The sequence below is a fragment of the Heterodontus francisci genome, chromosome 5 (genome assembly GCF_036365525.1).
Source record: "Heterodontus francisci isolate sHetFra1 chromosome 5, sHetFra1.hap1, whole genome shotgun sequence".
Classification (NCBI taxonomy): Eukaryota; Metazoa; Chordata; class Chondrichthyes; order Heterodontiformes; family Heterodontidae; genus Heterodontus; species Heterodontus francisci.
The window spans coordinates 200,301,207-200,328,514 of NC_090375.1; the positions used below are offsets into that span (position 1 = coordinate 200,301,207).

General features: G+C 41.4%; 1 protein-coding gene across 3 annotated transcripts in view; it reads left to right on the forward strand.

The window, feature by feature from the left end:
* The first annotated feature begins 538 nt into the window (after positions 1-538).
* The window catches only part of kbtbd2 (kelch repeat and BTB (POZ) domain containing 2), a 33,096-nt gene continuing 6,326 nt past the window's right edge, over positions 539-27,308 (forward strand). The window contains exons 1-3 of one of the 3 annotated variants that reach the window (XM_068032624.1): positions 539-721; positions 15,686-16,195; positions 24,228-24,393. In XM_068032624.1, coding sequence (XP_067888725.1) covers positions 16,026-16,195; positions 24,228-24,393 — 336 coding nt within the window. In that variant the 5' untranslated portion in view covers positions 539-721; positions 15,686-16,025. The remainder of the gene's footprint in view (positions 722-15,685; positions 16,196-24,227; positions 24,394-27,308) is intronic. The other 2 variants (XM_068032625.1, XM_068032626.1) reach the window with 2 other exon arrangements.

Here is a 27,308-nt window from a genome sequence, read left to right on the forward strand (position 1 = left end):
TTGCTTTGGTTTCCTAAATTGGGGTCAATCGGTGGATTTGATTCTTTTTGTTTGTTGGTGGTCTCCACAGGGATGAGTTACACCGACTACCTAAAGAACAGTTGTAATTGGGCAGGATGATTCTCAAGTGTTCTTCCATAAATTGCTGCTCGAATACTGGAATGTATTTAATCTCACTTACACTTGAATCGTAACTGTGACTAAATTGGAGTCAGCTCCCAAGCTTTTAAAGGACCTTTCTAAGGGATTTCTAATTTTTTCCTACAGCTTCAAATATGGACTCTTCCTTAAAAATGCCTCCACCTTCATCACTGAAGTAGTTTACTGAGGATATCACCTGAAGCAATGTGATAAATACAGGAACATCAACAGCACCATCCCCCACCTCAGAGTCACCACTGGCGCCGCTTACCGCCAGTTCCCGGGCTGGCGCCTCCTGCGGGCACGCGTCCGCCCGGCGTCAGTGTGCGCGCTGCGCGCTCCGGGCGGCCATTGAGGCGGAGCGATGGGGACCTCCCCACGCGCATCGGCGTCATGACGTTACCGCGTTCCGGCGGCGTGACGCGGCCAACGGCTGTCGGGCCTGTGATGGCGGTGAGCCCGGGGCTTTAGTGCCGGTTGTCTGTCGCACGGACTGAGCGTTAATGCGGGGGACACGTTTCACGGGTAGCGGAATCTTTATGGAGGTCGGGGGAAAGTTTGTGATTTGTCTCGTACTAAGGTAGGCCCGTCGGCGGACTGGGTTAGCGCGACCGCCGGGAGATAGACAACTCCGCCCGGTTGGGAGCGGCCGGTCAGCCCCGGGGCCAGAGCCCCAGTTGCAGCCCCCACATGGCGCCTCCGGAGCTGCTTGGTGTCCAGTTGCTGGAGAGGTGGTGACTGGCCTGCGCTGTGAAGCCTGAGCGGGCAGGCAGTGGGTGGGTAAGCGGGGCCCGGGGAGTTGCTCCACTTCACTCCCTGCGCGGCAGGAAGTTGTGTTGCGGCCATTTCCCGCTTTTCTGAAGCGGGGTCTCTGAGCGGCCTGAGGATGGAATCTGGGCCTCGGGACATCGGGCTTGGAGGGGGTGAGCCTGCCTGTTGGGTCGTCTCCCGATTCAGAGGATGGAAATAGTTCACCTGTGTTCTCATACACGAGAAAATCAGGAAAACTGCAGGGTCCATCAGGGAAATATAGGGACAGGTGGGGATGTGATAGGAATACGGGATTAGTGTAGGATTAGTATAAATGGGTGGTTGATGGTCGGCACAGACTCGGTGGGCCGAAGGGCCTGTTAAAGTGCTGTATCTCTAAACTAAACTAAACATTTAAGTCAAAGTGAATCTGATTTTTCCCCTGTGCCTATCAGTGAGAAGAAACGTCCCAACTTTATTTGTGATGGTTATGGTTAAAAAGCAGTAAGTGTGATTATAGTGTGAGAGTACCAGGAACATTGCTGTGAAATGTAAATTTGTTAATTTAACTTCAGCCAGAAACTTGGAAGTATTGTGAACTGTGAGGAGGATAGTGATAAACGTCAAGAGGACAGAGGCTGGTGGAATTTAATGCAGAGAAGTGTGAAGTTGGTACCTTCTGGTAGAAATAATGAGATGAGGCAATATAAATTCAAGAGTACAATTTTAAAAGGAGATGCAGGAGCAAAGGGACCGTGTATCGTATATCATTGAAGGTGGCATGGCAGTTTGAGGAATTGGTTAAGGCATTGGAGATCCAGGGCTATATAAATAGAGGCATAATGTACAAAGGCAAGAAAGTTATGTTGAACCTTTATAAAACACTGGTTTGGCCTCAACTGGAGTTTTGTGTTCAATTCTTGGTGAGATAAGATAATAAATATGTGCAGGAGTAGGCCATTCGTTCCCTCAAGCCTGCTGTGCCATTCAACGTCTGATTTGAATGTGGCTATAACTATACTTTCCTGCCTGCCCGCATAACCGTTGACTCTCTTGTAGGTTGAGCACGTTGGAGTTTTGAAGAATGAGAGGTGATATTATTGAAACATATAAGATTCTGACGGGGCTTGATAGGGTAGATGCTGAGAGGATGTTTCCCTTCATGGGGGAATCTAGAAATAAGGGGCACAGTTTCAAAATACTTGTCTTTGAATATATAAAATGACCCAGCCTCCAGTGCTGTCTGGAGAAGAGAATTCCAAAGATTAATGACCCTCCGAGAAAAAAATCCTCCTCATTGTCATCTTAAATGAAAGACCCCTTATTTTGAAACTGTCCCCTAGTTCTGGATTTCCCCATGAGGAGGAGCATCCTCTCAGCATCAACTCTGTCAAGCCTACTCAGAATCTTACATGTTTCAATAAGATAACCTCTCATTCTTCTAAACTCCAACTTGCTCGACCTTTCCTAATAAGACAGCCCCTTCATCCCAGCCTAATGCACCTTCTCTGAACTGCATCCAATGCAAGTATATCCCTCCTTTGGTAAGGAGACCAAATCTACATGCAGTACTCTAGATGTGGGCTTACCAATACCCTGTACAGTTGTAGCAAGACTTCCCTACATTTATACTCCATCCCCCTTGCAATAAATGCCAACATTCCATTTACCTTCCAGATTACTAGCAGTATCTGAATGCTAACTTTTTGTGATTCATGTACAAGGAGACTCCGATCCTTCTGTACCACAGCATTCTGCAGTCTCTCTCCAGTTACATCATTTTCTATTCTTCCTGCCAAAGTGTACAACCTCACATTTTCCCACATTATACTCCATCTGCCAATTTTATGCCCATTCACTTCACCTATCTATATCTCTTTGTGTCCTCATCACAACTTGCTTTCCTATCTATCTTTGTATCCTCTGCAAATTTGGCTATGATACACTTGGTCCCTTCATCCAAGTTATTAATATAGATCTATAGGTCGTAAATAGTTGAGGCTCCAGCACTGATCCCTATGGCACTCCACTAGTTAGTTTGCCAACCTAAAAATGCCCCATTTATCCTGACTCTTCGTTTCCTGTTAGTTAACCAAACCCCTACCCATACTAATATATTACCCCCAACACCATGAGCTCTTACGTAGTAGCCTTTTGTGTGGCACCTTATTGAATGCCTTTTGGAAATCCAAATACGCTACATCTACAGTTTCCCCTTTATCTGCCCTGCTTGTTACATCCTCAAACAACTCCAATGAGTTTGTCAAACATGATTTACCTTTCACAAAATCATGTTCACTTTGCCTGATTGATTTTCTTAATGTCCTGCTACTACTTCCTTAATGGATTCTAGCATTTTCCCAATGACAAATGTTAGACTAACTGCCTATCGTTTCCTGCTTTCTCTCTCCTACACCCCCCCCCCCCCCCCCCGCCACTCTCTTGAATAGAGGTGTTACATTTGCAGTTTTCCAATCCGCTTGTACATTTCCAGAATCTAGGGAATTTTGGACGATAGCATCCATTATCTCAGCAGCCACTTCTTTTAAGTCCTGAGGATGCAAGCCATCAGGTCCAGAGGACTTGTTAGCCTTTAGTCCCTTTAGTTTTCCTGGTACTTTTTTTTCTCATGATAGTGATTGTTTTAAGTTCCCCCTTTTGCCTCCAGACAGATACAGAATACTTGTTCAAAGTCTCTACCATTTCCTTGTTTCCCATTATTAATTCCCCAGTCTCATCCTCTCAAGGACCAGTGCTTACTTTAGCTACTCTCATATATTTATAGATGCTTTTACTGGTTTTAAAAAATATTTCTTGCCAATTTATTCACACTCATTTTTTTTTTTTAGTCATCCTCTGCTGGTTTCTAAAATTTTCCCGATCTTCTGGCCTGCCACTAATCTTTGCAGCAATGTATGCCTTTTCATTCAATTTGATACCATCCTTAAGTTAGTTAGCCATGGATGGTGCATGTCTTTTTTTCCTCAATGGAATATATCTTTGTTGAGAATTATGAACTATCTCCTTAAATTTCTGCCATTGCTTCTCTACTGTCTTACGTTTTAACTTATTTTCCCAGTCCATTTTAGCCAACTCTGTCTCCATACCCTTGTAATTGCCTTTATTTAAGTTTAAGCCACTAGTTTTGGACCCAAACTTCTTGCCCTCAAACTGAATGTGCAATTCATGTTATGATCACTCTTGCCTAGAGGATCCTTTATTATGAGGTAATGTATGAATCCTGTCTCATTATACATTACCGGGTCTAAAATAGCCTGCTCTCTGGTTGGTTCCAGAATGTATTGTTCTAAGAAACTCTCCCTAATGCACTCTATGAACTCATCCTCCAGGCTCCCTTTGCCAATTTGATTGGTCCGATTTATACGAAGATTAAAATCGCCCACGATTATTGCAGTACCTTTCCTGCAGGCCCCCCATTAATTGGCAAAAGAAGCATAAACGACATGAGGGAAAAAGTTTTCACATAATGGGTGGTTAAGGTCTGGAACACACTGCCTGAGAGAGTGGTGCAGGCAGGTTCAATTGAGGCATTCAGTAGTGAATTAGACTGTTCTCTAAAAAGGAAGGATGTGCAGGGTTATGGGGCGAAGGCAGAGGAATGGCACTAGGTGAATTGCTCATTCGGAGAGCTGGTGCGGACATGGTGGGCCGAATGGCCGCCTCCAGTGCTGTAATGATTTTGTGATTATTTCTTGATTTATATTCTGTCCTACAGTGTAATTGCTCCCACCAGTGACTTCCTTCCTTTGCTATTTGTCTCCACCCAAATTGATTCTACATCTTGATCTTCTGAGCCATCATTTCTTGCTACAGTACTGATGTCATCCTTTATTAACAGAGCTACCCCACCTCCTTTTCCTTTCTTCCTAAATGTCAAATGTACTTAAATATTCAGTTCTCAGCCTTAATAATCTTGCAACCAGGTCTCTGTAATGGCTATTGTATCATACCCATTTATTTCTATTCTATAAATTCATCTTTCTTGTTCTGTATACTGCATGCATTCAGATAAAGAGGCTTTAATTCTGTCTTTTTACCATTTTTCCCTACTCTGACCCTATTTGTGGGTGCACTCGTATTTTTGTATGTTCTGTCCCTTCCTATCACACTCTAGTTGCCATTACCCATACCCTGTGCTATTAATTGTCCTTTTTCGTTAACTTTCTAAATTTACCTTCATCTGAACTCTTTTTTTTTTCCCCCTCACTATTTAGTTTAAAGCCTTTTCTACAACCCTTGTTATAAGACTTGCCAGGACACTGGTCCCAGCGCGGTTCAGGTGAAGACTGTCCCAACGCTACAGCTCCCTCTTTCCCCAGTACTGGTGCCGTGCCCCATGAATCGAAACCCATTTCTCTCACACCAATCTTTGAGTCATGCATACAACTCTCTGGTCTTCTTTACCCAATGCCAATTTGCTCGTGGTTTAGGGAGTAATCCAGAGATTACTACTTTTGTGGTTCTGCTTTTTAATTTAGCCCCTAGCTGCTCATACTCAGCAGAACCTCTTAATCCCACCTATGTCGTTGGCATCCACATGGACCATGACAACTGAGTCCTTCCCCTCCCACTCGAGATTCCTCTCCAGTCCCGAGATGATGTCCTTAATCCTGGCATCAGGCAGGCAACACAGCCTTTTGGGACTCTTGCTCTCAGCTGCAGAGAACCTTATCCTCCTAACTATGCTGTCCCCTACTACTACATTCCTATTTACTCTCCCCACTTGATTGGCCCCCTCCACCACAGTGTTGTGGTCAGTTTGCTCATCCTCTGCACTCCCTGCTCTTGCCTACACAAGCTGCAAGAACCTGAAACCTGTTGGACAAGTGCAGTGGCTGAGGCTGTTCCATTGCTACCTGCTGGATCCCTGTGCCTGTCTCACTCGTACTCACACCCTTCTTTCCCTGATCATGGATCAAATCTGAAGTACCTAGCTTAAGGGGTGTGACTACCTCCTGGAACAAAATGTCCAGGTAACTTCCCCCTCCACGATGCATTGCAGTATCAGAATCTCGGACTCCAGCTCATCAGCTCTGAGCTGAAGTTCTTTGAGCTGCAGACACTCACTGCAGTTGTGGTTGCAGTGGATCAGACTGGTATCCACCAGCTCCGACATGTTACAGCTGCAACACATCGCATGCCCTGCCATCTTTGTTGTGTTTTATTTAACTAATTAGGTTTCAAGTATAGAAATATCACTGATATCTTGTAGTTATATTTATTTTAAGTAGTTAAGCTACATATTTAATACAATATTTACATCTGCCCGATACTGGTTTAAACTACTCCAGTTTAGAAAGAAAAAAACCTTAAAACTCACCAACCAGTTATCTTCTTGCTCCCTAATTAATGCCGCTGGGCTTCAGCTCTCGGGGTCTCCGTCTCCATTCCCTCTCTTGGATCACTGCTTGTTCTGTGAAAGAACAGTACCTCGACTCTCACTACACCGAATTCCCGCACTTAGCCAACTTCCCGAGTTAAGCACTCTGTCTCGCAGTCACTCAGTCAAGCAGAACTTAGTGCTACTCCAATACATTTTAGGAAGAATGTGAAGGCGTTAGAGATGGTGCAGAAATGATTTATGAGAATTGTTGCAGGGATGAGGAACTTCAGTTACATGGATAGATTGGAGTTGCTGGGGCTATTCTCAAGAGAAGGTTAAGAGGAGATTTGATAGAGGTGTTCAAAATCGTGAGTGGTCTGGACAGAGTAGATTTGGAGAAACTATTCCTGTTTGCAGAAGGTTCGAGAACCAGAGGGTACCAATTTCAGGTGAATGACAAACAACCAAAGGTGATGTGATGATTTTTTTTTTACATAGTGAATGGTTAGGATCTGGAATGCAGTGCCTGAGAGTGTGGTGAAGGCAGTTTCAATCGTGGATTTTAAAAGGGAATTGGATAATTATCAGAAGTGAAAAAATTTGCAGAGTTACTGGGAAAAGGCAAGGGAGTGGGACTAGCAGAGTTGCTCTTGCTCAGAGCTGGCCAGGCCCAATGGGCCAAATGGCCTCATGCGCTTTAACCATTCTATTATTCTGTGAAATGTGCTTTTCAGGAAATGGGGCTTGGCTTATGTGAAATAATATCCACCCTCCTCCACCTTAGAAACTTAGGCCACTCAGCCCCTCGAGCCTGCTCCACCATTCAGTTTGATTATGCCAGATCTGCAGCTCAACTTTTTTTATCTGCCTTGGTTCTGAAACCCTTAATATCCTTACCCAACAAATCCAGCAATCTGTTTTGAAATGTTCAATTAACCCGCAGTCTCGACACTTTTTTGGAGAGCAAGTTTGAGTTTTTCACTACCCTTTGACATCACCCCTGAACGGCCTAGATCTAATTTTGTTCTGTACTCCCCTGCTAGAGGGAAAAGTTTCTCTTTATTATCTCCTATAAATTCTTTTAATCATAAACATGTCTACTAGATTAGCCATTAATCTTCTATATTTAATTAGATATAAACCTAGTCTATGCAACCTGTTCTCAAATGTAACTCTTTTAGTCCTGATATGATTCTGGTGAATCTTTGCTGCACCCCCTCCAAGGCCAGTATTTCCTTCCTGAAATGCTGCCCAAAACTGAATGGGGTAGGCGGTGGCGTAGTGGTATTATCACTGGACTAGTAACCTAGAGACCCAGGGTATTACTCTGGGGACATGGGTTCGAGTCCCACCACAGCAGAAGGTGGAATTTGAATTTAATTAATCGGGGCAGCACAGTGGTGCAGTGGTTAGCTCCGCAGCCTCATAGCTCCAGCGGTTCGATTCTGGGTACTGCCTATGTGGAGTTTGCAAGTTTTCCCTGTGACTGCGTGGGTTTTCGCCGGGTGCTCCGGTTTCCTCCCACAGCCAAAGACTTGCAGGAGATAGGTAAATTGGCCATTATAAATTGCCCTAGTATAGCTAGGTGGTAGGGGAATTGAGGGAATGTGGGGATGTGGTAGGGAATATGTGATTAATGTAGGATTAGTATAAATTGGTGGTTGATGGTCGGCACAGACTCGGTGGGCCGAAGGGCCTGTTTCAGGCTGTATCTCTTAAAAAAAAAATGACGTCTAACCAGAGCTCTCTGCAGCTTTAACATAACTTCCACACTTTGTATTCCTGTAGAGATCCCTGGGGAACAGCACTAGTCGTGGTAATTTGATACATACCCTGGTATCCCTATTCTCTATCAACTGCCCCTAACCAATTCCCTATCCAAACCAATAGGTCGCCTCTAATTCCATGTGTGCTTATCTTTGTTAAGTCTCTTGTGTGGAATCTTGTCACATGCCTTCTGGAAGTCCACATAAGTACCATCCATAGAAACTCCCTTATCTACTACATTTGTTAGCTCAAAAAAAAATTCAGTTAGTTTTATTAGACATCACTTACCGTTTACAAATTCTTGGCGTTCTCTGATGGTTCATTTGTTCAGGGGCTCAGTCACTTTTCCCCTAATAACAGATTTTAGTAACTTCCCACAGCTGATGTTAGACAATTTAAATTTCTCTCTCAACAATAACTTTTTATATAGCACCTTTAATGTAATAAAATGTCCCAAGGTGCTTCACAGTAGCATTACAAAACAAAGTTTGACACTGAGCCACGTAAGACAACATCAGGGTGGATGGTCAAAAGCTTGGTCAGAGGTAGATTTTAAGGAGCGTCTTAAAGGAGAGAGAGTGAGTCAGAGAGGTTTCGGGAGGGAGTTCCAGAGCTTGGGGCCTAGGTAGCTGAAGGCACAGCCACCCATAGTGGAGCAATTAAAATTGTGGATGTTCTAAAGGCCTGAATTAATTGATTGCAAATATCTCAGAAGGTTGTGGGGCTGGAGGACATTAGAGTTGGGGAGCAGCAAGGCCATGGTGGGATTTGAAAACAAGGGTGAGAATTTTAAAATCAAGTCATTGCTTGGTTGGGAGCCAGTGTGGCATAGGTCAGCGAGTACAGGGGTGATAGGTGAATGGGATTTAGTCCTAGTTAAGATCCGGGCAACAGTGTTCTGGATGACTGCAAGTTTATGGAGGGTAGAACATGGGTGACCAGCCAGTAGTAGTGCATTGGACTAGTGAAAAGCAGCAATGAGGGTTTCAGCAGCAGATGAGCTGAGGCAAAGGCAACGGAAGTGGAAATAGGCAGCCTTAATGATGGCACAGATATGCGGTTGGAAGCTTATCTGAGTCAAATATGATACCAGGTTGTGAACAGTTTAGTTTATTCTCCGACAGTTACCAGGGAGAGAGATGGAGTCGGTAACTAGGGAACGGAGTTTGGAGCAGGCACCGAAGATGATGGCTTCAGTCTCCCCAATTTAGAGGAAATATCTGCTCATCCATATTAGATGTCAGACAAGAAGTCTTGATAGTTTAGCAACAGTTGAAGATTCCATGATCGTGGAATGACATTGGCAATTTTCCAAAGGGGACAGTTCCCGAGACGAGTGTTTTGGAAGACCATAACTAATAACATCAGCAATTTCCTCACGTACTTTTAATACCCCGAGGTGGAAACCATTGAGTTCTGGAAATTTGTCAATCCTTAATATTATTAGTTTGTCCATCACCAATTATTTTATTTATATTGAATCTAGTTAGTTCCACCCTTTGATTTATTTATAGTTTTCCTTCTGTCCCTGGTTCTTTATCCTCATCTACTGTAATGACAATACAAAGTAGCTAGTGAAGTCTGTCATTTTCTGATTTCCAATTGCAGTAGCACCTGTGTTTCTCATTAAGGGGCCCATATTACTTTTAGCCACGCTCTTTCTCATACATTTGTAAAAACCTTTAGTGGTTTCCTTGATATCCCTCTCAATCTTTGTCTCGTATTCCATTTTTGCAGCTCTAAATATTTACTTTGTATTCCTTTGCTGTTCTTTTCTATGGGATCTCCACTGTTCTTTGCCTTCGTATAAGCCCTTTCTTTCAGTTTTATATTATCTCTCTCTTTCCTTGTTGACCAAGGTTGTTTAATTACACAAATAGAGCTCTTGCTGAGGGGTATATACAAGTCCTATATTCCTCCAGATACATTTTTTGAACACTTCCACTGTTCACCCATAGTTTTATTTGTGAAGGCTGGTTCTGCCCAGTCTATTGTGGTCAATTCATGCCTCATCTCTTCAAGGTTAGTTTTACCTAAATTTAAAGTCTTGGTTTATGATTCATCCTTCTCCTCCTCTAATCCTCTATTGAATTCAGTCATGTTGTGGTCACTGTTAGCTCAGTCTTTCCTTACTGTTAGATTACTGACTCATTCTGGCTCATTACTCATCACTATCTCTGAGATGGCTTGTTCTCTTGTTGGTCACACTTTCCCTGAAAACTCTCTTGACTATGTTCAAGAAACCTCTTGCCTTTGTGTCTTAAGCTGTTCTGTTTCCACCAATTTATGAAAATTGAAGTCTCATTATAACTACTCTTTTTGCAACAAGTGTCTCTAATGTACATGTTTGTGTTGCACTACTTCACTGTTATCTGAAAGTCTATAAACAACTCCCACCAAAGGTTTGCATCCTTTTACATTCTCCAATTCTACCCAGAGTTTGTATAGCCTGCTCAACTTTACTAATGCCTTCTGTTACTTTGTTATATGGTGAGCACTAAAGTTTTGATCAGCTCTCAATGGTAGTTTTGCTGGAATCGATAATTCCTTCTTATCACTAGTCTTAAAAAACATTTTTCTTTTAATACTTTGCTTCAAAGCAAGGTGCTAATTAAGATGGGGCACGCTTAGCTATATGTTTGCAGCATTTTCTAAACTTATCCTTACTGTTAACTTTACTTTGGAATAGAAAGAAAGCATAGAAGTATTTAAGTAAAGAATGTAACACGCAAGCAAACCCCTTTATTTCATTATAAATACTGTTCTGGCCATCTAATTATGGGTGTATTATTGGGCCATTGTAATCAAGCTTGAGCTCTGAGCAGAGCCATATTTTCAGCAGTGGAGTGTGTGGGATAATGAATGGATCAGTGAATGCAAGTATCAACATTCTTCTATCCTCAGCATTCTTGGGGATTTTTATAATCAATTTCCAGCATATTAACATCTGTATATAAGGTATAAGTATGTACTGCTTGTTTTCCATAGCTTTTTTGTGGAACAGTAACTTTTGGTTCTCCAGCTTTGATATTTGAATCTTATTCCATACAGCTGAAGTTGAATGTTTGTTTCACACTGGAATATTTAATTAACTACTTTGGACAATATCTCCAACCCTACATGATTGCAAGGTGTACAGTTGATCACAGCTATAGGTGCAAGAATATTCAAACTTTCTGTTGTCCCCTTGAGTTTGTCAGAATTGCCATTAATTTTCAGTTTCTAAGATTTGAATATCTATCCACTAATAAAGCTACAGTATTAAAGATATGCCCATTCCAAGTCTCCAGACTCTCAAAATTCTAACAGTAAAGAATATAAGGTAAATTCACTGATCTCAAGATTCCAACTGGGAACTGTGCTCAGTGGATGTGGGTCAGAAAATTAGGGCTACAACATTAATTTAAATTTCTCTAGGTGCTGCCCTCTCATGTTTCTCCTTCATAACAATGGTCTTCACTTATCATTCAACTTATCTACTATTTTGGCTGATGATCCCACTCAAAATTCATTTCAATATACAAATGACTACAGTCATGCCTTTTATTGAGGAAATGAAAATATTTCTTTAACTTTTCTGTTTCTTGCAAGTCAAATTGCCATTTCTTCCGTTGACTCCATGCTTCCTACTTCATTGATCAAAATTCTCGCCTTGTCATTTTCCTATGGCCTCAACTGGAAGCCCTAAATTTCCTCTTAACTATAAGCTGCTAACAAGAAGCTGAGCTTTTATGCCAAGCATTTTTATCTACAACTCTCTTGAATACTACTGATACAAGAAACATTTTTATTGCCCGCTTGCACAGAATATGAGAAAAGGCTAAGATTGAACACTGTTTGGAGTAGTAGGTGTGTTATGTGACTTTGAGGGGTGCAGAACTCATTGCATGACCATCAGTGTTGGTTTTATGAGCTATGAATATTTGTCACCAGTGATTGATCTCTTTCTATGTTAATGCTTAGTTTAATTCTGATTATGATCCTTGTTATTTTAGCTCATGCCTCAACCACGTCAACCTAGAATGTCTATATTACCACTACCTCGAATGGCTATACTAAATTCCTGTTTTTCAGCTCAGCAGTGACGATGGGGCCAAATGAATTCATTCCATCATTGTTGGTGTTGAGCTAGCCTGGCCGCTTCAGTAACCTGTATCCCTTTCTATGTCGTCACTCTTGACATTGTCCACCCACGCTTCTCTTAGCTTCTTGCTCCATGTACCTCTGTGCTGGGCCATGAAAGATATTCTAGCTATCTCCATTCTGGAAATGTGCCCAAACTATCAGATGAGAAATGTGATTGACCAATGTGTCGCAATTCTAAGACATTTATCGCTGTTTGGCCACTACATCAACCCAGACTTGACTTATCACTTGATACCCTGAGGCCGCTCTGAGCTTGTTTCTGAAAAATCAGGACCAAGAATCTCCGTCATGTAGAAAACATGCTGGGAGGATCATCAGGTGACCCTGTGGAGGAGCAATGTATCTCTTGACAGCAATTTATGAATTTCTACATTTAGTTGTGCATGTACGTGCTCCAGAAGTAATTATCAGGTTTTCTCTATTAGCTGATAGCCTCATCATTATTCTCAATGCAAATTCTGGGCCATTGTCTTTCAGACATTAGGACTGGGATTGCTGGCTATGCCAGTGTTTGCCTAGGGTTTCCTAGAGAAAAGTTTGAAAATAACAAATACAGAACAGTTGCATTTCAAACATGATCGGTTGGTGTGGAGCAAAGCTGTATAGATAATGCTGTTATTGGGTTGGAGTGATTAGAATACATGTCTTATTTGGGCAGTTTATGGTGTCTGTTGTGAGTATTTTCTTTCAAACAGTGCCACCCAGCTTCAGTTCTCACCTTCAGGGTTATAGCATGTCCTGTGATTGGCATCACTGGGGTGTAATTTCAGCACCTCTTTTACCTCTGCATGGTTTCTACTTTGATAGATTATGAATCCTTTTATGTAAGGTGAAAGCCTTGCATCTGTTGAATGTTGCATTGCACCTTACAATGGTGATGCATCTGAAAGTGTGAGCATTTGCACCTCAAACATGTCATGTCTTCAATACATCATACATCTGTAGAATTTTTTTATTCTTTCATGGGATGTGTGCATCACTGGCAGGCTAGCATTTGTTGTCCATCCCTAATTGCGCTTGAACTGAGTGGCTTGCTAGGCCATTTCAGAGGGCAGTTAAGAGTCAACCACCTTGCTGTGGGTCTGGAATCACATGGAGGCCAGACCAGGTAAAGATGGCAGATTTCTTTCTCTAAAGGACATGACTGAACCGGATATGTTTTTACAACAGTTGATAGTAATGGTGCCATGAAACTGAGACTAGTTTTCAATTCCAGCTTTTTTCATCAATTAGCAAAATTTAAATTCCACAGGATTTAACCCTGTGCCTCCAAGGCATTAGCCTGGGCCTCTGGATTACTCATCCAGTGACATTCCACTATGCCACTGTCCCCCCTCTTTAATAACTAAATAATAAATAGAATAGCTAAATAATTGCTTATCAAGTTGTCAATAACATATCAAATGCCAAAATGTGAGTATTAAAAAGTACCAATGATTGAATAACCAGAAGAAAATGGAGAAATTACATCCCAAAGTCTCAAACCTGCAAGTGCCATGAAACCAGCCAATCAAATTGCTTCAATTTACTTTCCCACATGGTTTTCAGTTGCTTTGCTCTCCTTTGCTCAGACCAATTTACACCTACATTTAGAAAGAACTTGGCATTTAAATTATGCTTTTCACTTCCTCTGATTGTCCTGGCCTTTAAGGGATTTGGATTAAATGGAGTTGAGATACAGATCAGCCAGTTAAATGGTAGAGCGGGCTAGAGGGCTGAATGGCCTACTCCTGTTGTAATTTCCTATGTTAAATGTTTTTTTTTCAGTTTATGTGCACCATTGCTAGTTTTGGCTAGAGGAGAAAGGTCATGAAGTGATAGCATGATGGCAACATGTTTAAGAATGGACTGCAATTTTAGCCCTCCTAATGTATTGGGGTAATTAAAAATCTGATTTCCCCTTTTGCAATATGGAGACATGTTTGGATTACTTATCTGTGTTTTGTCTGCATGTTCAACACTCCTAAAATTGGTTAAGTAATGTCCACTGCCTCTGTTTGTCTAATTAAAGAATAGTAAGGTGTACCTAGGGTAGGTTCAGCTTAGGAAACATTGTTGGGCAAGTCATCCATTTGTGCAGTGACGTATGATGCTTGATGAAATTTTTGGAAGAATGTGTTAATTTTCTGAATAAGAAGGTGATAAAGACTGTGGCATGTAAAATGAAGCCTTCCAAACTACTGGAATCCGCAGCAGTTGTTTCTTGCTCATCTATGTAACAATTTGCTTTAAATTACTACGATAAGGATATAAGGATATAAAATAAATAAAATAAATAATTGCAATAGGAAAAGTTCTGCAACAATTACAATAGTTTGTGAATATGGGAGAACTGTAATCAATTGATCATGTTGTAAAAAAAAAACTTGTCTGTTTAAAATGAGTGCCCCTAATTGAGTTATACTTCAGATGCAACCAGATGTGTACATGTTCCTGCATGTCCTCTACATCGGAGTATCTCTAATGTCACGATGCTTTTGGAAAGAGATGGATTTTATCAGCTAACATCTCATTTTTTTAAGTTCTTACAGTTGCCACCTATAGCTTTAAGGTTAAAGAATAAAAACAAAGTGCTGGAAATACTCAGCAGATCTGGCAGCATCTGTGAAGAGAGAAGAGGAGTTAACGTTTCAGGTCTGTGACCTTTCATCAGAACAGATGAAAGGTCACAGACCTGAAATGTTAACACAGATGCTGTCTGACCTACTGAGTATTTCCAGCACTTTGTTTTTATTTCAGATTTTCAGCATCTGCAGTATTTTGCTTTTTTAAGGTTAAAGAAGGTTTTGCAATATATTTTCCAAGAGTATAAATGATGGGCACGATACAATAAGAAGTCTTCAGTTTCTGTAGAGGCTATTGCATTGCAAGCCCCTCAGCAAACAGGCTTTTCAAGAATAGCAGAACCATTTAGTACCCTGTACAAAATGTTAAAACATTTTATTTATAACATGTTGGAGATTGTACTTCTGTTGAGCAATAATTGTGTGTGGATTTTAAGTGGCAGATCCATTCAGTATTTTTCACTTTTATAGATCTTATGTTCCAGGAAGTTTGTTTATTTAAAATGTGAGTAACGCTTTGTATTTGTAAACAGAGTAGCTGTGATCAAGGAGAACTATAAATATATTTTTGTTGGTAATGCTGCTTGAAAATATTCAATATTTTAAAATATTCCAGTTATGGCTCGGTGGTAGCACTCTTGCTTCTGAGTCAAATATTCCAAATCATCTTTGTATAATTTGCAAAATATATAAACTTTTAATTTTGGTTGAAGATTACTCGACAAATGTTCTACTCCACTGGAGCTGATCTTCATTCAGTCTTACATTTATTTACAAAGTTAAACCATACAAGCGTACACCTCCTAACTCAACTGCAGTTTCCGTAAGTGTCACCTTATATGTGCTCAAGTGAAACACCAATTAATGCCCACCACCCGTACGCAACCTAAGTAATATATAATTAATAACAAATGTGTATACTGAACTAAGCAATTTTATGTAACTCTAATCTTTTGTTTTCTTTTTATTCCAGGCACTGATACTGTCTAGCACCGGGATTCCTTGTGTGCCCACAAAATCTATGCTACCTCAAAGTTAGTCATGTACTGTGACACAATTTGTCTCAACGGAAATGCTGCAACTCGACACAAAAATCATCTGGAGTACAAATTTTGATATTGTATGAAATGATCCTGGGCTGTTTCAAAGTGGAGTATTCTGCTGTCACAAGTTTATTAGGATTGTATTACAACTTTCAACAGTAATATATAAATCAGTGCTCATTACTTATTTTAACAGAAATAACAGTTTTTGACGTGTGTTGCAGAGCTTTCATCAAACTGGGTGAAGGTTCCCATTGATGGAATGCAATCATGTCCAATAAGGAAGAGAAGCAGATCAATACTGAATATGCTGTATCTTTATTGGAGCAGCTAAAATGTTTCTATGACCAGCAGCTGTTGACTGACATAGTTTTAATTGCAGAGAGCACTGAATTCCCTTGCCATAAGATGGTTCTTGCTACATGTAGCTCCTATTTCAGGTAAACTGCAGTATTTGTATTTTCTCACCACCTTTTTAAAATTAAATGAATTGATTAAGGGATAATTTTATCTGATTTCAAGCTAATTTTGAATTGGTATGAGTTTTATTTTTAAATATCTGTTTAACTCCCAACTTTATACAATGTTGAGTTTTCTGAATTTTAGCTTCTGAACACTTTGAGCACTAAACTTTTAAATACTCCTTTTTGGAGAAAATGCCTGTATTAGTTTGAATTACTGTGAACTGTCAATTGGTTTTAAACAGAAATGGCTGCGTGATTTTGTTTTAAAGTTTTAAAACTGCAAATTTGCATCAGACCTATGATGACCATTCCTCTTCGTCCATGTATACAAGTCTTAGATTGCAGAAAGTAGAATTGACATGGGGATAGATCCAACTACGTTTGAAGAAAAACATGGAGGATAGTGTCTGTCCTTTGAAAACAATAAAAATTAAATAGGCATTTTAAAACTCTCTTGTTTGGCACTGATATTCAAGATTGAAGGAACTCCACTCCTTTCGACACTTGCAATCAACGCAATTAAACCACTCATGAATTCAAATTCCTTTTGAAGATGAATGGACCATTTGATATCCCTTCTGTCCCCTCTGCCCAGCAATCTCAGGACATGGCACCAAAATTCTTTTTGAGTTTGCTGCCGCATTGAGTATATAAATTTTTTCCTTGTTATTCTGTACAAGACATTGTTCTAGAAGTTTGAAAAAACTTCTCTTTCACCTTTCTGCAGCAGCTGTTAGCATACCAGGAAAATATTGTCATAAATATTTTATGCACATTTGCAAATTAGTTTTTGCTATGTTATCGTCTTGGACTTCTAACTATATTTGAAAAGCTCTTTGGAATTTTTTCACTGTGAATTTCTGGCCATGAACTGATTTTTGCATTTCATTTGTATCTGCGCTTTAAAATGGAAAATTAATATTACTCCTGTCATTGTTGATAGATTAATTGCAAGTGGATTGTCCTCTGCCTGGGCATTCAATCCCAATGTTTAGTTTCAAGATATGCTTAGTTTGGCAAGACATCCTAATGTTCTGTGACATCGGGCAATTTTTAGTCTGTTCGGGTCAAATGTTGGACTATGTACATTTGATTTGCTGGACGGAGATTTTCAGGGTAAGGTGGATTCAATCAATTAGACCTGTTCCCAGCCACAGTCTGAAATGATCAGCACGCACCATAGTTGCTCGAACACCTTTTTCTAATTTTACTACCACTGTTCATTTGGCTTGAATGGTCAAGGGAAATGTACTGATAGTGCCAGAGACTACAATCACTCGTTTACTGAAACATGTCTACTAGTTAAGAAATAAAAACAGAAAATTCTGGAAATACTCGGCAGGTCTGGCAGCATCTGTGGAGAGAGAAACAGTTAATGTTACAGTTCTGTGACCTTTCCTGAAAGGTTATTGACCTGAAACGTTAACTCTGTTTCTCTCTCCACAGATGCCAGACCTGCCGAACATTTCCAGCGTATTCTGTTTATATTTCAGATTTCCAGCATCTGCAGTTTTGCTTTTCTACCTGTTGAGTTTTGTTTTTGGCATTTTAATTGGTTCAATCTCAAAGCAGTCTGGGTAGCAATGTTTTTCAGAGGATGTCTCCAGTAAGTTTGGTTAGGGTCTGGAAGAAAATGTTGTGTAGTGCGCATAAACAAGGAGGACTTGGTCTGGCATCCTTAGTCTCTGTTGTATGAACCTGGCATTGTTATTACAACCTCTGCCCCGGGTTCAGAATGTCTCAACTGCTATCAGCAGAGATGAAGTTCAACATGGAGACAACACTTTCACGGTAATCCCATACCCTGAGATGTATTTCCTGGCAACCCAACAAAAGTTAGGTTGTTGGGATTTGGTGGCTACAATCAAAAAAGCTGAATTGAATTTGATTGCTTGTCAATTTGCTGGAACAAAAGGTTTTCCTAATTTCCTATTTCCTTTTGTGTTCCTTGGATATCATATCTCTACTAGGCAGAGGGATGTTTTGCTGAGATAAAAAGTTATTTTGACCATTTCACCGTAACCCCTCAGATCTATAATCTGGATCTACCAATTGTACCAGATGTGGCACAGTGCTTACTGGAGACTCCAGTTCTTGGTACAGCATGCAAGAGGGCAAGCTTAATCAGTGTTTTTATATTCTATGGTTGAAGCATTCCTAGTTTCTTGCATTAGCCTTGGCTCAGTGAGTGAACTCTTGCCTTTGAGCCAGATGGCTGTAGACTTGGAGGCCCATTCCAAGAATCAAGTGCATAATTCATGTTGATACTTCAGTACTGCGCTGTCGGTGTCCTTCGGATAAGATGCCAAACTGGCCCTCACAGTTTACCACAAAAGATCCCATGGTACTATGCAATATACATTACATTTTTGATTGCAATTCAAAAATACTTTATTAATTGTGAAGCACTTTAGGATGTCCCGTGATTGTGAAAGGCACTATATGAATAAAAGCCCTTCCTTCCTTTGGAAAACTTAAACCATGGGGAGACTTGTAATACCAAGCTGAAGATCCCAACTGTAAACCACAGCGATGTAGCATTGTAAGTGCACATTTAGGTGACTGGCAGCAATATATGCTTACCAGCACCATTGATGGAAAATCCAGTTGTTGCCCAGATTTTCTCTCTCCTTCACTCAGACCTCCCTGGGATTTGAATTTGCATCAGAGCAAACTGACATTTAGACCATTAAAAAAAATTGTTTGATATTGAGTGCCTTTCAGGTATAACTGTTAACCTGGTGGTTAGCCCTTACTGTTGACAGGTCCAATATATCTTAGTAAGCCATGGATAAAGCATCTTACAGTTTCATCATGGCACAGGGTTACAATGACTTTAGCAATGCAATATGACATGACTGAAACATACAGGTCTTCAAAGGTTTACTGCCAATGTCTGTACTATTTGGTTTCTTTGATTTATGAAGGGACAAGGAAGAATTTGGAATGTTTGCCATTGAGATTGCTTACAAAATTGCAAAACCACTCAATGCTCTCTCACTTTGGAGCAGTTTTTATGTTTATATTGCATTATTAGTATTCCTTAAGAGATATGTTCCTTGGTTATATTATCCTGCAATTAATTGTATGGAAGTTTTGTCTTTCAAAGAATAACCTGATCTATAGTTACTCGCTTGATGGTACAGAACTTGAGTATTGCGAAAGAAGAGACATGCTGTTGAATCTTTTCATCATGCCACTCACAGGACAGGCGCAAGAATGCCAAATTTCAAGGGGAGCAACAATTTATGTTTCCTGAGAAAAGGATGCTGATTGGTTGGAATGTTGAATCTGGTCGAGGCGTTGCCATGGAAAATGCACCAGGGAACTATTGTTTTCCCCTCCCCCCATGCTTTGATTTAATTCAAAAAAGGCGCAAAGCTTGGATGTGTTCCCTTTGCATGCAGCGGGCAGGTCCCTGCGTATGAATATATGTAGCTTCTAGCAAGCGTAAATGAGCCACATTGTGAGCCCAGTTGATCTTAAATTGGTTGTTGGTGTAATTCTTAGCACCTTGGGATTGTTCAAGTGCTGTCCAATTGTGGAATCATATCTAACATGAGACATTATGTTCTGAGTTTTGCAAGCACTGGTTGGTTGAGTACGGTCAGTACTCTTCCTATTGCGAACAGCTGAAGGGATGAGCTATTTGATACGATTCGCCAGTGGTACAAGCTTGATGCTGAAATAGGGCGCCTGAAAGCTACCCTGTGGGATAATGACTACCCCGATCAGATTATTGCTCGCTGTGTATCGCGCACACTTGCGAATGGGCTTAAGGCTACCACTTTTGGACCTGAAAAGTGCACAGTCTACTACTTCAAATTATCTTGGAAGGGTAAGTATCTCAAAAATTTGAGCAACAGGTGAAGCTAGCCATTTCACGCTGCTACTATGTAGTAGCAACACGAGTGGTGTTTTCCACTAACTGGATGCTGCCGTCAAGCCAAAAAGACTTTTTGCCTACCACACAAATGAGTAATGTGGCATATGAATTCCAGTGCCGGTATGATGCCAGGTACACCCCACCGACTGGCAGATCGTATCAAACAGCATGTCCCTTTGGCTGTTCGCAATAGGCAGAGTACTGATTGTACTCAATCATCCAGTGCTTGCAAAACTCAGGAGACATAATGTCTAATGTTAGATGTGATTCCGTGATAGGACAGTGCTTACTGAACAACCTTAGTGTGTTCAGAGTTATGCTACAACCAATTTAAGATTATCAGTCAGGTTCGCAATTTGGCTCACTGTAGCTTGCTCGAAACTGCAGGGTCCTGTCCTCTGCAGGCAAAAGGAACATGTCCAGGCTTTGCACCTTGTTTGAATTAAAAAGCTTGTGGGGGGACAGTAGTTCCCTGGTTCATTCTCCATGGCAACGCCTCGATCAATCGGCATCCTCTTCTCATGCATTATAAATTGTTGCTCCCTTTTGAAATTTGGCCTTCTTGCATCTGTCCTGATGAGTGCAAGATGGAAAGTTTCGACAGCATGGCTCTTTCAGCGATATCTAAAATTGCTAATTTGACATTGCCTTTTGTTGGTGTGGTCTTCCTTTTGCTTATTTAAACTGAAACCAGGCTTCCTTTATTACACGCACTTCAGTTCTTCTGACTTGATCTCATTGGAGCATTCTTTGGAGAAAAAAACACGTAATTGAAGTAACCCGAGAATTCAAAACTTAGAAGTTTGATCTAGTTTGTTGAATTATAAAATCTGAACTGTCTTAATTTTTGCAGCATCTGTCGAGAGAAACTCTTTCTATTTTGATAAGTCTTGTCAGGCTGTACTTTCAATTTTCTGCACAATCTTCTTTTAGTCAAGAAGTTTCTTTCTCTCTTGGACCTGTTGGCAATCGAAGGATTAATTTTATGCTACCCACAGATTCTTGAGCAAAAACGTCTATTTAAATATGAGCATGTAACCCTTAGCCATCTTTAAAAAAAAAACAATTTAAGGACTTTTAGAAAGCATTACATGCAAAATGGATGCACTTAATTGATTTTTTTTTGGAGTTGTAATTTAAAGTGTATAACAAGTTTAAAGTTATCTTGCTTCTAAAGGTGGCCAAAATAAGAGTGCATGAATGCAGGGGGGATGGGTTAACCAAATGATAACTTTTAAGTTTGCTCTTTTTTGCAATCTGTTTATTTTAAAAATCATTAGAACAAGTTTGTTTTTTGAGCTGTACAACAATGCTTGGGTTAATTAAATAAGTATTCTTAATTATCTTGTTTTCTAAGAATATTTTAGTAAACATCTGTAATTTGTCTTAATCATTCTAACCTGGTATATAAATATTTTAATCTAAACCTGTGTCTTAACATAAATTCAAGTGTTTTAAACAGTGAGAGGAACAACTAGATTCTGGGATGCTGGAGTCTATTATTAACAAAGTCTTAACCATGCACTTAGAAAATCACAGTATGATTAGAACAAGTCAGTATGGTTTTGCTAAAGGGAAATCCTGTTTGACAAATTTATTAGGGTTTTTTGAGGGTGTAACTAGTAAGGTAGATAAAGGGGAACCAGTAGATGTAGTACACCTGGATTTCCAAAAGGCATTTGATAAGGTTCCACACAAAAGGTTAATAGGCAAGTTAAGGGCTCATGGTGTTTGGGATAATATATTACCATGGATAGAGAATTGGTTAACGGACAGGAAGCAAAGATTGGGCATAATGGGGTATTTTCAAGTTGGCAGGCAGTAAATAGTAGAGTGCTGCAAGGATTAGAGCTGCGGCCTCAGCTGTTTACAATCTATATTAATGGCTTAGATTGAAGAGATAGAGAGTAATGTATGTAAGTTTGCTGATGATACAAAGGTAGGTGGAAAAGTAAGCTGTGGGGAGGACATAGAGCGTCTGCAAAGAGATATAGACAGGTTAAGTGAGTAGACAACAAGATGGGAGATGGAGTACAATGTATGGAAGTATGAAGTTATTCACTTTGGTCATATAGACCAATAGAATAGAAAAGCAGATTATGTTTAAAAGATGTGAAACTTATAAGTGTTGATGTTCAAAGAGACTTGGGTGTGCTTGTACAAGGAATGTTAGCATGCAGGTATAGCAAACAATTAGGAAGGCAAATGATATGTTGGCATTTGTTGCAAGGGGATTGGAGTACAAGAATAAAAAAAGTCTTGCTACAGTGAGACCACATCTGGGTTGCCAGTTTTGGTCTCCATGCTTTAGAAAGGATGTACTTGCATTGGAGGTGGTACAGCGAAGGTTCACTAGATTGGTCCTAGGGATGAGGGGGTTGTCCTATGATAGGCTAAGTAAATTGGGTCTGTATTCTCTGGAGTTTAGAAGAATGAGAGGTGATCTCATTGAAACATACAAGATTCTGAAGGGATAAAAGTGGAATTAGTCGCGGATAAAATGAAGATTCTGAAGGGGCTGGATAGGGTAGACGCTGAGAAATTGCTTCTGCTGGTTGAGGAATGTAAAACACTGTCTCGGGATAAAGGGCCGATCATTTTGGACTGAGATGAGGAGAAATTACTTCACTCAAAGGGTTGTGAATTGTTGGAATTCCGTACCCCAGAGGGTTGTGGATGCTCCACCATTGAGTACATTTAAGACTGGAATAGACAGATTTTTGGTGTTTCAGGGAATCGAGGGATATGGCGAGCGGGCGGGAAAGTGGAGTTGAGGTCTAAGATCAGCCATGATTGTATTGAATGATGGAGCAAGCCCGATGGGCCATATGGTCTACTCCTGCTCCTATTTCTTGTGTTCTTTATCAGGCTAATCACACCACACACTTTGGAAATAAAAAAATCCTGGGGAAGGGCATTATAAGATCAAAGCTTAAAATTTTCTCTTGGTATTTTAAATTCTAACCAACTCCAGCGTAGAGGTGTGTAAAAGAAATCCGACCCAAGTCTGAATGCTGGACCCGGAAGCCCGACCCGACCCGAACCCGACGACATGGGTCGGGTGGGGTCAGACTTCTGGGTTTGGAATCCGTGCTCGTGTCTGGTTTCCTTTGCACACCTCTACTCCAGGAATGTGTTTACCAGATGTCATGGCATTTTAAATGACTGATTTTCTAAATGCCTAACTAGCTCAGTATGTAACTTGAAATAAAAACAAGAAATGCTGGAACCATTCAGCAGGTCAGATTTCCAGCATCCGCAGTATTTTGCTTTTATTTCAGTATGTAACTTGTTGACCATTTTTTCAATTTGCAGTAAACTGTTCAATATTTGAAGCTACTACACCCTTCTCCTTTCCTGGGTCACTCAGTTGGTAAAGCAGTATGCAGCTGGGCTATACCAACACCCCTTGCTTCTAGTCTTAGTCTGTGCTGAGTTAGATGTTAGCAGTCAGGGTAGCTGCAAATGGTGTCAGTGCTCCAGACTAATGACAGAGAAAAACTGTCAGGATTCCCTCTTTTTATCACTATCAGTTACTGGAAAAGTGCACATTGAGGTTCTGTAATTTCCTTTTGTGACTGAGACCCTGCTGATGTCTACTTGGGTGAAGTATCAGAGGGTACCCATGGTACTATAACCCCACACCCCAACTGTACTCAGTGCCTTCAGGAGAGGAAGGGAGAAAATTTGGAGGGGTGTTTAGATATTTAGCTATATTATAAAACAAAACCAGCTTGGGCATTCGTCAGAAATGCCATAATCGGCAGTATATATTCACATCCAATTATTTAAGTTCTGCCCCAGTGTGCAAAATCCAAACTAATATTCACTTGGGATTTATTTTAATTGAGAAAATGAACTGATGATCTAAAGCCGAAGTGTAAGGTGCCGTCATGATTGAAGAAAGTAAAAGAAAAATTATGGTAAATCAGGAGCAAATCGGGAATTCAGTGACGCCAAGGTTATGTTTTAAACAGATGAAGGGAAAACCAAGGAAGGGAACATTATTGAATTAAAAATGAATACAAGTTATAAGAAGAAATTGTATCTATTGTTGGCTCAATAATTGCCTTTTATCTCATGGTGTTTAAAGCCAGTGACTTATGTTGGATTTTTCTTCAGGGCCATGTTTATGGGTGGACTGAGTGAAAGCAAGCAGACACATGTTCACTTGCAGACTGTGGATGCGCCCACGCTTCAGATAATCATTAGATATGCATACACGGGTAACCTGGCAATAAATGACAGCACTGTGGAACAGCTGTATGAGACATCATCGTTTCTGCAGGTAGGAGTAATAAATTAACTGAAGCTAGTTTGTACTCTAAAGCATATGCTAAAAAGATCCAACTACCTCTTTTTGGGGGCTGAGCTGTTGCTTGCATGAAAGTTTAGTTAACTTGGAAAAAAGTGTTTAAATACTGGAAGGACCATTGCAAGAGCGCGGACCACCATCAGAGTGACCCAAGCATTTAAACAGAAGCGTGGCAGAGCAGTAGCAGAGAGCCGGGAGCAAGCAAAACATCTGAGTAAATATGTGAAAGTGACGTTAGTAATTGGAGTAAAGGGCCCAGTCCAAGCTAAATGACATTGTGGTGAGCATGAAGGAGCAGCTCTGAAGGTGAATAAAGGGCAAGTAATTTCTCTTTTTAACAAAAGCAGTCTACCTAATTTTAATTCAGGTCATCAATAAAAAGACGAGATGGCAGCACAGGCAATGTGTCGGAACTGTAATATGAGAGTCTGTGGACAGCGAGTCTGTTCTGAATTCCCACATCTGCAGGAAAAGTCTCCATCTTTAGTCACTCTGGATTGGAGTGATTGAGCTGGAGTATGCGTGAGAGATACCCTGAAACATAAGGGAGGCAGAGGAATTTCTGGATAGTTTTATCCAGAACAAAATCACACTACAGAGGAAAGCGCAAGTTCAGGATGTGTAGGGTATGATTGTCAGGGAGCTGGGTGGCAACTTAGAGTTTGAGAAGGAGGTTCTGCAGACAATGATCCTGTCCATCCGGTGCAGTGTACCTGCGAGGACGAGGAGAAAGACTTGCAAGGAATACAACCACATTGCAGACCGAGGCACCATGGCTCAGAAGGCTGCTCAAGGAGGGTAATGCTCAGTTTGGGTTCCGCCTGCGCCACTCAGTTCCTGACCATATTACAGCTTTTGTTCAAACATGGACAAAGGAGCTGATATCCAGAAGTGAAGTGAGAGTGACTGCCCTTGACGTCAAGGCAGCATTTGACCGAGTATGGCATCAAGGAGCCCGAGCAAAACTGGAGTCAGTGGGAATTGGGGAAAACTCTCCACTGGTTGGAGTCATAACCTGGCACAATGGAAAATGGTTGTGGTTGTTGGAGGTCAGTCATATCAGTCCCAGGGCATCACTGCAGGAGTTCCTCAGGGTAGTGTCCTAGGCCCAACCATCTTCAGCTGCTTCATCAATGACCTTCCCTCCATCATAAGGTCAGAAATGGGGATTGCACAATGTTCACCATTCGCGACTCCTTAGATAATGAAGCAGCCTGTGTCCAGATGCAGCAAGACCTGGACAACATTCAGACTTGGGCTGATAAGTGGCAAGTAACATTCCTGCCACACAAGTGCCAGGCAATGACCATCTCCAACAAGAGAGAATCTAACCATCTCCCCTTGATGTTCATTGGCATTACAATCGCTGATTCCCCCCACTATCAAAATCCTGGGGGTTACCATTAACCAGACACTGAACTGTACCTGCCACACACATACTGTGGCTACAAGAGCAGGTCAGAAGCTGCGAATTCTGTGGCGAGTAACTCGCCTGACTCCCCAAAGCCTATCCACCATCTACAAGGCACAAGTCAGGAGTGTGATGGAATACTCTCCACTTGCCTGGATGTGTGCTCAACATCTGAAGAAGCTCAACATCATCCAGGACAAAGCAGCCCACTTGATTGGTGCCCCATCCACCACCTTCAACATTCACTTCCTTCACTGGTGCACAGTGACAGCAGTGTGTACTGTCTACAAGATGCACTGCAGCACCTGACCAAGGCTCCTTCGACAGCACCTTCCAAACCTATGACCGCTACCACCTAGCAGGACAAGAGCAGCAGATGCATGGGAACACCACCACTTGCAAGTTCCCCTCCAAGCCACACACCGTTCTAACTTGGAACTATATTGCCCTTCCTTCACTGTCGCTGGGTCAAAATCCTGGAACTCCCTTCCTAACAGCACTGTGGGTGTGCCTATGTCCCAAGGAATGCAGTGGTTCAAGGAGGCAGCTCCCCACCACCTTCTCAAGGACAATTAGGGATGCGCAATAAGTGCTGGCCTAGCCAGCGATGCCCTCATCCCATGAACAAATAAAAAAAGAATCCCCTTTCACTATTGCTTTCCTGTCTTCTCCTCCCTTGCTGCACAGCTGAGCCACCCATGGAGCTCTGGTCATGACTCTCACTGCACTTTCCAGAGAAGCCCTCTCTCCCATCGGTACTCAGAACTGAATACTGGTGAGAAAGTGGGATGCCCTCTGGGGACCTCTGCACTACCTGCCTTGTCCTCCTTGTTTGTCTGGCAGCCACCTGGTCCCTCTCTGCCTGCGTTCTCTTAAGCTGCGGGGTAACCAATCCTGAAACTTGCTATCCACGTATGTCTCATCTTCGCAAATGCACCTCAGAGACACCAACTGCTCCTCGAGTTCTAAGATTCGGCGCTAGAGTTTTTGCATTTGATGGCACTTTCTGCACAAGTTGTCCAGGACATGGGTAGGGTCCTGGACTCCCCATGTAGCACAGGACGTGCATTTGATGGATGTTAGCAGCCCATGCCTCAGATTGCAAGGGCTGAGGCTGCTCCACTCATACCTTTTTGATTCCTTTACCTGACTGACTCGCAGTGACACCCTCCTGTCCCTGACTACTGACAAAAGTAGACAACCCTATCCTAAGGGGTGTGACTGCCTTCTGGAACAAAGTGTCCAGGTAACCTTCCCCCTTCCTGACGCATCGTTATGTCAGCAGCTCGGCTTCCGGCTCATCTGCTCTGAGCCAAAACTCCTCAATGCACAGACACTTGCTACTGACACGGTTGTTATGGATTGCCGTGGTATCCAGGAGCTCCCACATATTGCAGCCGTGACAAATCACCTGTCTTGCTATCTGTTAATTAAATATATTTTTCTTAATTTATAGTTCCCCTCTTCACTGAACTCT